This window comes from Podarcis liolepis (assembly GCF_965112155.1).
Source record: "Podarcis liolepis genome assembly, chromosome: 3".
NCBI classification, from domain to species: domain Eukaryota; kingdom Metazoa; phylum Chordata; class Lepidosauria; order Squamata; family Lacertidae; genus Podarcis; species Podarcis liolepis.
The window spans coordinates 58,355,779-58,366,635 of NC_139557.1; the positions used below are offsets into that span (position 1 = coordinate 58,355,779).

The window sequence follows — 10,857 nt, forward strand, 5'->3', positions numbered from 1 at the left end:
TTGATTTTTCAGCATCAAAAAGCATATATGGGTGTGAAAGAGTTGGAGGATTTATATATTAAAAGCAGCTCTTAGCTACTGTCTACAAAAAGTACAATGACACTTTTTGCTGACTTCCACAATAACAGGACAGCTGCATCCTTGAGGACTGTGTATGTGGGGAAAAACAGTGGCTGTGAGTGGAATGCCATTCACAGGATACCACTCTTGGAGGAACAGATGAAGAGGCAAAAATTACCATTTTCCTGCTCTTTTAGGGGATTGGGAGACTTTCTGGAGCAGAGTGGGAGGTGGTGCTGGAAACCTCCCCACTACTTGGTGTTGGAAACCTTGCATGCACCTCAGGCCCGTGCACAAACAAGAGCCTAAGAGGAAAAAGCAAGCTAAATCGACTGGTTTCTTTGAACTACAGCATAAGTTAACTTTGTTCTTGACTTTCAAATTTCTGACAACTTTCAAATTTTACCCTAATTCTAGAATATCATGTAAGCTATATATTCTTCAAACTGCCACAATAGCTAAGCCTCTAGTATTATTTAAATTTATATACCGCCCTTCATCCAAAGATCTCAGGGCAGTTCGCAGCATAGTGAAAGGTAATGCTCAAACCAAATTCAGTGATTTCTGGTCTGAACTCTTGGGGCTTTTACTGGGTTTCACACCAGTGCGGTGTTTGATTCAATGGAGGGTGGGCATTGCTGTAGGCTTTTTTGATTTGTTGTACGTGTTTCAGTAAAGTAGACCCCATGAACAGCTACATCAAATCTTGATATTTTGGGTTTTCATGTCCAAGCTTGCTTGACTTTTTAGGAGGTGCAGTGAATATCTAGCAAGGCAGCACTGTCTTCTCAAAAGGAGCTCTCTTTTAGCATGTACACTGAGCCTATCTCAGAAGCAACCACAGAAACCTTTTTGTATCCAATTTACACATATGAATATATAAAAATATTAAAAATTGTCTAGTAGCACGTTAGAGACCAACTAAGTTAGTTCTTGGTATGAGCTTTCATGTGCATGCACACTTCTTCAGATATGCACACGAAAGCTCATACCAAGAACAAACTTAGTTGGTCTGTAACGTGCTACTAGACAATTTTTTTTTGAAAAAATATATTTTTATATATAGTTCTACTGTGTCAGACCAACACGGCTACCTATCTGAATTTACACATATGTTAGTGAATGGTGTGAAGGGCCCAGCTGTCCCCTATAAAACTACTTTCTACATCATATAACCCTACTTTTTATTATTTTTCTATAATGTATTTAGTAAACGAATAGTATTCCGGTGGTAGTATACTGCAAAACCAAACACGCAGTAGAGATTTTAAAATAATTTATTATAGATACAGCTGAAAACATTTGAAAGGTGACTCAAGATGGACGATCTTTGTTTGCTGCATCTATTTTTGTATTTCTTTCTGTATTTATGGAAGACACAAGCTGGACTATTTCAGGGTGACTAAATTTTCCTGTAGATCAAGAGATCACCGTTAACATGTTTTCTCATTCTGCTATGTACCAAGAATATAGCAGTGAGATAAAAGCACCTTCCTCAACAAGAAATGCTTGTTCTTGTTATGTTGGATAGCCTCTCATGTTTTATACTGAGCTGCTCTTACCCTATTATAGTTTTAGGAAGGGACATTTCAAAGTATGGAAAATTCCTGATGCTCATGCCCTGTGATTTCCTTAATCCTTGAAGCATCAGGGCATCAGCCGGTGGCAGCATGAAGCAGCAGTGTGGTGACATTCTTCCTGCCTTTCAAAGCGGGATTTGGGGACCATCAATGGTTCATGAATCTAGGGGGTGTCATGTGAAAGTGTTAGGTAGGCTGAGCGTTACCAAAAAACACTGGAGACACGAGGTGGTATGAACAGTGCATGCCCAACAGGACCTGGCCATGTGTTTTTAACCTACGGGAGTATCAAAAGCAGTTAGTGATTCTAATGTGGACCTGCACTCCAAGGGAGAAGGGGCAAGCTCACTATCTAAATGGACTCACCCCAAGTTTCATTCTATATCAATTTCTATCTAATCTGCTTTTTGATGGAGGACTTCCCCGGGAGTCATAATTGGGAGGAAATAATGGAACTTCTAGTCGTTGTTCTGGCTCACAGACACTTTCTGAGTTCATTGTGTTGATAAGCTCCCAAGGTGGTTCAGATGCTCAAATTATTCCTGCCTCTCCTATAACACAAGTCTCAAAGCAGCTCAAATAAAACAATGGAATGCATCCAACTGCCATCATAGATGTGGCACCTGCCAGTTCCCTGTGTGAGAGTGTTCCATCACATGGAGGAATTCAACCATTCCCAGAAGGACAAGGTATAATTCAACCATAGCTGAAGTATATGTGCATAACCCACTTGCCCACCAAGTGAATAAGCCGGTGAAGCCAATACTAGTCAAAACCATATTATATTGGGGTGCTTTGCATGATTGTGATCTTCAAAGCAAGTGGCAAATGAAAGGGTGTTTGAGACCAAGGGCTTAGTATTGTTTTATACTGGATCTCTCTTCAAAACTTTTCTACCATTATAGTTATATACCATTATATATGTTAGGAGTGTGCACTGGCCTCTAAAATTTGCACTGCATCTCTATCTTTTTAAAAATTCCAGTCTGTTAACTCAGTCACTCTATGCTCTAAAAAGGACTCTTAACTCCCCCGTCTCGTAAAAAGCAGTTGAAATGTACAGACAACAGGCAAGCCTCCGGGGTAGACTATGTTTGCCACATTGCAGACAAACAGGTATAGAGGCTTTTCATTGAGGAAGCAAAAGGGATTTTATTTCCTCCACTGAACTGCAATTCTTCCCACAAAAAACCAGAACCCAGAGGTGCTCATCAAAATTAAAGGAAACCTTTATTGGGCCAGATAAAAGCCCAAAATTCCTAAGTAGAAAAATTTTGAGAGACGTAAGTAAGAGGAGGGCAACTGGCATGTGTTCTTCCTTGTATATTCTGTTTGTTAAGAACTCCACACCTTCCTTTCTGGTGCTTGTTTATGTCCTCCAATAAGGCCCTGCAATATGAGGCGGTTTAGTTCCCTGAAGGGCTGTGTTTATTTTCCCACTAAAGCAGAGCAATGTAGGATTAAAAAAAAAAGAAGCTTCTAACTTGTTTCTAAGAATCCTCCACTGCTGTGCGTTAATAGAAATAAAGTAAAACGTGGCAATTTTCAGTGCTCTACAGGCAACATTTTGGCCAAGAGAAACAGAGATGCAGGAAAACACAGAGCTGCAATACTCAAAAACAAGGGCCCCCTTGAGGGAACCCTGATCCAACTTCGGGGGGGGGGGAGCAGTTACTAGCATTGTGCTTCAATGCAGGGAGCGGAAAAGCATCCCAAATCACCCCACTTTGCCTCATTATTCAGCCCTCGATACAGAGTCACTGCACACCCCTAATATATATTAATAGCAAACTTGGGTGCTGACTTCAGGCAGCTATGTAGCCAAAACAGTGCTACTAGAAAAAAGAGCACCAAGGTTGAAAAGATTAGTTGGGGGGAAGGATTAAGGTGGCATGTCCGGCTGTTTGGAACACCATTTTCCATTTACTCTGCAAATGTTTGTTGCAGGTTCCATTATAAAAATAATACCAAGCTACACAATGAGTGTTTAGAAAAAAAGGAGGGGTATGTATTACCTGCCGTTGTATCATAGAAGTCTTGAAGTCTTCCAGGTTTTTTCTCTAACTCTTCATACTCCAAGGCTTGAAGTATCATCTCACACTGGTCCAGCTCTTTTACAAATTTTGCTTCTGCAGTTGACTGGTGTTCATATTCCTAATAGGGGTGTGCAAGGTGGTAACCCACTTTACTGAGAAGGAAAAAAATCACAGAAAATGCAACTGTATGCACTGCTGTACAAGGGAAGCAGTTCATTTCTGAGCCCCCTGGTCTAACCTATGTAAAGGATTTCTAGCCAAATATTGAGAACCACCACTACATGTTCATGAGTCCAGAAGCAATTCTCATCAGTTGCTGCTGAAGAGAGCTTCAACCAAACCAATACCTTGCCAACAGGTATCTCATAACACCTGAATAATGAAATGCATTCGCTGCAGAACACAGGAGTTTCCCACTGGTTAGACATGCTTGTCAAATACTTTCTTTTTCAAACAGGTTCTTGCTTTCTAATACAGTGGTGCCCCACAAGACGAATGCCTCGCAAGACGAAAAACTCGCTAGATGAAAGGGTTTTGCAGTTTTTGAGCTGCTTCGCAAGAGGAAATTCCCTATGGGCTTGCTTCGCAAGACAAAAACGTCTTGCGTTTTTTGCAAGTTTGTTTCCTTTTTCTTAACACCGTTAATACAGTTGCGACTTGACTTCGAGGAGCAACTCAGAGAACGCGGTGTGGTAGCCTTTTTTGAGGTTTTTGGTGATTTTTGAAGCTTTTCCAAAACTTTTCCGACACTGTGCTTCGCAAGACGAAAAATTCGCTAGACGAAAAAACTCGTGGAACGAATTAATTTCGTCTTGCGAGGCACCACTGTATGCCGGTTTCCTGTGGTGATCCATCCGCTTCCACTTTTGAGTTTTTACTGTTAAGCACACACCAGTTTCTACTTTGAAATCAAAACTACATGGTTACAACCATTTTTTTCTAACAACTGACACCCTGGATAGCTCAGTTGCTTAGAGTTCATCCTATGGCAGAAGTCAGTGCAATAGTACAAAATATGTTAAGTCTCCTCAGGCAAACCTTACTCCAAACCACCCCCAAGTCCAATGCAGCTCACCATGGCGTTCAGTTGCATGACAGCCCCACTGGATTTTATAAAAACAGGCAGGCAGCAAACTCAGAAAGCTGATTGTCTCCCTAGTGCCCCCTGTAACATATCCATATTTAGCTTGGTAGCCTGCTTTACACCAAGAATGCTTCCAAAAAAAGTCATTATTTAGATCTATACTTGATGTTTAGTAGAGAGAATTACCTGTTTAGGGAAAAAATGAATTTTAATATTTAAGCAATTTTAGATCTTTAAAACTTACTTCCCAGAGTTCATAAATTTCTTTTCTCAGCTCCTCAGACAGCACCTGGGTCAAATGTTTCATAGCTTCCTAGAAAAAGAGAATCCTGTGTTTTATTTGGTGTCACCCCAATATTGTTTCCCTTCTTTTGGCAGAGATGAGCTGCATTCTCTTGATCTCACACACCTTGACAGTGAAAACCTGTAAGGATTGGCCAGATGGTCTTGGCAAATGTAAAAAGAATGTGAGCACACGCACGCACACACAAACGTCACTCCATAACGCAGTTCATCCCTCATCATCTTAAGTACTAACCAAAAGAAGAAAATGATGCAAGCTATTAAGCAATCTGGTGCTTCCCACAACAAAGCAAGTGAGATGTGTTTCAGAGCAATAATCTGGAAATCCAACCACTATGCAGGATACCCTCTTGTCAACTTCTTCTTGTGCAACGAAAGGAACATCAAAAGCTTCAGTTCTGTGGAAGAAGTTCCCATGTGAGCACTGCCTTTCCTGGAAACTGATGTTAACTTAACACTGAGCTACACAATGGAGCCCTCCCTTCCCATACAGACTCAAAGTTTTCTTGGCAATTTGGGATGGGATGGTGCAGCAGCTGCTACGCAACAACAAAGGTGATATGGGAAGAGCAGCATCAGATTTAGGGTGGTGCAGGTGGTTTCCCTGTACAGGGAGCAGAGCCGAGAAGGTGCAAAATTGAGAAGATCCATTTATGGGTGCCAAATTCTGGCCTTACTCAGGAAGCTATATTACGAAAGATTTCCAAAGACCGCCCCTGGGAAAGAGTCCATAAGGTTGTTGGTTGCTAACCTGGACATCTTGACTGTCCCCTTTTCAGCCCAGGCTGGACCCTCTTATGAAAGCCACATGCCAATGGTGTGTATGGCCAAAGCCAAATGTGAATTTTATTATTGCACAGTAGGCTGGTTTCTACACCCATTCACACACCCTTCCCTATGCACCATCCAAGCAAACAATAGGCATGATCAGAACTCAAGGGCACATTGCAGCCAGGCAAAAACACTCAAGTGTTTGGGGAAGAGGGAGCACGGCCAGGTAGGGGTGCCCTGGGGGAGAGGGCCAGTCAGGGAGGCCTGAAGAACTGCATTTGCCCCCTTCCCAGCCTGAATTCCCCCAGTCCTACTTTAAAAGCCCTGAAGCAGTGGGAGAGGAGGCAGTTACTACAGGCCTCCTTGTCCATTCTCCAATGCTCACTGCTCACTATAGCAAGCAGGAACACAGTCTTGCCCAGCAGACAGCTTGTTTTCAGCCTGTGTATAATTTATAAAGGGTTAAAGGAAGGGAGCAAAGGATGACCTCTGGAGATCATCAAAAAGCACCAATGGATATGAATGAGAGGGGTCCACTATGCAAATGATTGGAACGCCTGCCATTTTCACAGAATTGCACTGCCACAGATTGTGTGTGGTGCCCCTTACTTTAAATATTTCACACATAACAAGTTTATATCTCAGAGCCTTCTAGTCTTCACTGTCCTTTGACAAGTCAGCTCCTGCACAGAATGCCAATCAGTTTTCATGAGAGGTAGGAAGTTTTCAAATAAGTCACTTTCCATCTAGTTTTCTCTTGATAGAGAAGACAACTGAATGTCCGCTGATGACAGAGCCTCTATGTTTGAATCTTCCCTTCTAGAAAGAAAGGCACTATAGAATCCCACAAACTAGACTGCTTTTCCTGTAATAAATCTTTTCTTGTAAAATACAAGATTGTGCCCTCTAGTGACCGGTATTCTACACTACTCACCCTGAATCTGTTCAATTTCATTATTAGAGCCACTTCACAGAAACAATTTTGTCTTCAACTGGGTTGACAGAAAACATCAATGAAGTTTTAAAAGGTGCAAATTCAAATAACAGAAATCCCATGGAAGCTTTGCATCATGAGGCTGAGCCCTGTGTGTCTTTCCAACCGCATTCTGCACAGGAAAAACAAGCCAGCCTCTTTTCAAGAAAACGAACGCCACAATTCAGATTACAGAAATGGCAGTATCTAAGTGTTAGCGGGGGACATTTTAACCTCCCTGGATGTGCCATCACTGACCTTAAGGTGGTCATACTGGAACAAAGGAACTTCAAAAGGAAACAGCAAACTGAAACTGCCAAATTACCATTATGAAGCAATTCAGTGTTATCACTTGTGGACTGAACTGGGACGATAGATTTTTACAACACTACGTGTGCTGACTAACTTACCAGTGATGTGTGTTTTTTGTGACTAGCTTCTGTTAATAATGTAACTGACGTCTGTACTTTTCTGTATTTCCTTTCCTTCTGATCTCACTACTAACAATCTCTTGCCTGTATAGATATTCCTACAACGCAGGATAACACTTCATACATCTGATGAAGTGGGCTGTAAACTATCCATGGAAGTTTACGGCTTAATATTTTTGTTAGTCTTTAAGTTTGTTCTCTTTTGTTCTGAGGATCTTTCAGACTTTACAGACTAATCTTGGTCCTTTCTTTTTTAGTAGTAGACCATCAAGCTACATGTGCCACCATACTGACCTCCTCTCGTCGGTGTTTCTCCTCTTTGGAAACATTGTCAGCAGGAGCAATGTCACCAACTATGCATTCAGCCATATCATGAACCAGAGCTAACCGGATGCATCTGGGAAGCAGAAAATATTTAAAGACGTTATTACTAAAAGGCAACTACAAAAGATAGTATTGTATAACAATCTCTGCATCCTGTCAACTTATTCTGCAATTCATTTTGGTTAGTGCAATTATATTTATTTCCTTAAATATCTATGTTAACATTAAGTTTGGTTCCAATAAAAATCAAAAATAGTTTAACATCCTATTAGGACCAAATATCAATTAAAATGTCACTTTCAGACAATAATAATAATAATAATAAATTTTATTTATATCCCGCCCTCCCCAGCCGAAGCTGGGCTCAGGGCGGCTAACAACAATAAAAATAATACAACATTCTAAAATCATTTCATTATAAAATTAATTCAAATCAAATTGATGGCAACCATTGGACAAAGCTTCCAAATACTGTCAGGGGTCCCTTTACCTTTACCTCTTCAAGCTAGATGTAGTTCAAAATAAAGAGGAAAAGATGTCTTAGAGCTACAAATGTTTTAATCAGGTTCAGGTTCTGAAACATTTTTATTGACTTCCTTCAACAGCAACAATAATAAAATGTCTAGCCTGAAGAAGAGTTATCTGAATCAAAAGCTTGCTCACTACTTTCTGATGTTTTAATAGGTCATGATAAAAAGGTATTCGATGTAAGTAATATACCGACCTGACAATTTCAGTACTAAGCCTGGCAAAATAATTGCTATCACCAGTTAAATCAAGATTTAACTTTTGATTTTATTCTGTTTTTAAACCTGCCTGGATTTACTTATTTGATGTTACAATCACAATATTGCACAGCTTTACATTACATATTAATTTACCCAGCAGAAGTTCTTCAATCATATTGGTGAATGTGAATTCCACATTCCACCAAGAAAGAAACACATATTGGAAAGTTGACAATGAGAGGGGAGAGGAATACACCCTTGGGCTTAGACCTGGGCTACAGCTCTCCTTTATCTTGGGCAAGGCACTCAAATTCATACACATTCATTTTTGAAAATTAAAGAATGACCTAAATTTCACATTATGGTATTTTAACATTGGCCTGAATTCAGCTAGCTGGCCCAGCTAGCAGAGGCCCACACAAGGACTTCATATTGTCAACCCTTTTTGACCCACCTAAATAATAGTTACAGGAGTTGATGCAATCAAGCAGTATTAAAACAGCACTTCTATTTTTCTGTTAATTGTGTGGTTTGGCAGTGTACAATACTGACGGTTCCGTGCTGCAAATAAATAAACAAACCTGGATCCAATGAAAAGTAAAATAAGACAGCTGCAACGAACTTGATCCCATCAAAAATGGAACTTCAGTGCAGCTACTTTTCACTAAAGTGAACCCACAATGTGCAGTCCCCCACATCCTTTAAAGATACCCACTGCAATCAGTATACATACCTGTCTTTATTAAGTGCTTTATCTTCAGTTACCATAGCCATGATTGCCATCCTGTACATATGGTCTGAAACGCTCTCTGGATTTGCTACATTTCTGTATACCCAGCCAGTCCGTGGGACTCTCTAGTCAAAAAGAGTTTAAGCAACACTGTCAAAGGGGGGGGGGGAGAGGCTTGCATGCATCTTCTTTTTTTATACCCAGCTGCCATGTAGAAACGCAAGCTGCCATATTTAACAGACTGTTTGTTAGTCATGCTTACTGATTATAAATATTGTTAAAAGACAAAAAAAAAGTAATTCCAAGACAGTATTCCTATAAGCACCTGTACCCCAGAAATAAAATATTTACTTCCTAGTTCCCCAGGTGGATAGTTTTGTATCCTGGGTGTGAAATGTTGAACTTTGAGAGATCCTGCCTGTATCCTATCTTACTAAGCTTACTGCAAAGCTGAACTACTAACTGCAGTCTTTAGGTTCTGCAAGGCAACAGAGGCAATTTATTAGGCAATCCACAAACTGCCATTTCCCCTTGCTTCTTTAATAAGCCCTCTCCGCTCTTCGGCCTTCTATTACTTGTAAACTACCTCACTTTCATTGCCGGCCAACTTTTCCTCCAGTGTTCCTTGGATTTACCACCATCCCCTTTTGCAACAGATTCCTTATTATTTCTACGCTATCCGGTCTCCAGGTTCCTAAAGCAGAGTCAGAACACAGAAGTCCTTCAGCCGGATAAGAAGGTGACCAGGCACAAGCATCGTATGCACCTTTGTACTAAGCAAGTCTAATCTAAGCAGAAGCACGTGTTTAGGATTGCAGCCTTATCCTACACAGGTCTAATTGTACATCCCACTGAGCTCAACAGGATTTGCTGCAGGAAAAATCTGCAAACTGCAGTCTTAACCCTGCCTCGGCCCAGTATACCTGAAGGTATGTCTCCAGCCCCAACATTCAGCCTGGACACTGAGGTCCAGCGCCGAGGGCCTTCTGCCTGGTTCCCTCACTGCGAGAAGTGAAGTTACAGGGAACCAGGCAGAGGGCCTTCTCGGTAGTGGCGCCCTCCCTGCGGAACACCCTCCCACCAGATGTCAAGGAAATAAAATACTACCTGGCTTTTAGAAGACAACAGAAGGCAGCCCTGTTTAGGGAAGTTTCTAATGTTTGATATTCTACTGATGGGCGGGGTATAAATAAATATATTATTATTATTATTATTCAGAGGTAGGTCCCGCCGCATTCAATGGGGCTCACTCCCAGGTAAGTGGGGTTTGGACTGCAGTCTTAATCGATGCTAAAAAGGGAGGGTGAGGAGATGCATGGGGGTTTTGTGCTGCAGCACCTTTGGGGAAGGATACTGCGAAGATGGGCAAAACTGGTGCACTGACGCCCCCCTCCCCCACATTTGCTCCCGACCACCCAGTCGGGGTCTCTGCTCACCTTCAGCTGCCCCACCAACTTCAGAAACTGCAGCAAGCTACCCATGGTGCTGGCTACGAGCGCAGGAGCCTCGAAGCGGCAGGAGCGGCGGCCTCCTGCCTGCCTGTCCAAGAGCGGGTGGGGCGGAAGTGACGACACCACAGGCTCAGCTCCCAGGTTCCTGCGCCACTCGGCTGCTCATTGGCCAGCGGCGCAAGTCGACGGCGCATTACGGCCCCGAACGCCGGCTAGCCTATGGACACGCACGCGTGAAAGCCTTGGTCGTGGGGATGCGCGTGAGGCGTCCTCTGCACCGGCTCTGCCAGCCCGAGCCTTCGGAGGTCTCTTTGGCTTCTCCTCTCTAAGGATATAGGACGTTGTTTTCAAAAGCAGGAGCTTCGCTTCCCCTCCTCCCTCTCGAG

At 42.1% G+C, this 10,857-nt stretch overlaps 1 protein-coding gene across 5 annotated transcripts in view; it reads right to left on the reverse strand.

Annotated features, from left to right (window-relative positions):
• HDDC2 (HD domain containing 2) overlaps positions 1-10,609 on the reverse strand; it is a 34,617-nt gene extending 24,008 nt beyond the window's left edge. For 2 of the 5 annotated variants that reach the window (XM_083497947.1, XM_083497944.1), the window contains exons 1-5: positions 10,457-10,609; positions 9,024-9,145; positions 7,533-7,635; positions 5,005-5,073; positions 3,656-3,794 (exon numbers count right to left, since the gene is read on the reverse strand). In XM_083497947.1, the coding sequence (XP_083354073.1) occupies positions 3,656-3,794; positions 5,005-5,073; positions 7,533-7,635; positions 9,024-9,145; positions 10,457-10,501 (478 nt within the window). In that variant the 5' untranslated portion in view covers positions 10,502-10,609. Of the gene's footprint in view, positions 1-1,321; positions 1,473-2,854; positions 3,080-3,655; positions 3,795-5,004; positions 5,074-7,532; positions 7,636-9,023; positions 9,146-10,456 lie in introns of those variants that run through there. The other 3 variants (XM_083497943.1, XM_083497945.1, XM_083497946.1) reach the window with 3 other exon arrangements.
• Positions 10,610-10,857: the final 248 nt, after the last annotated feature.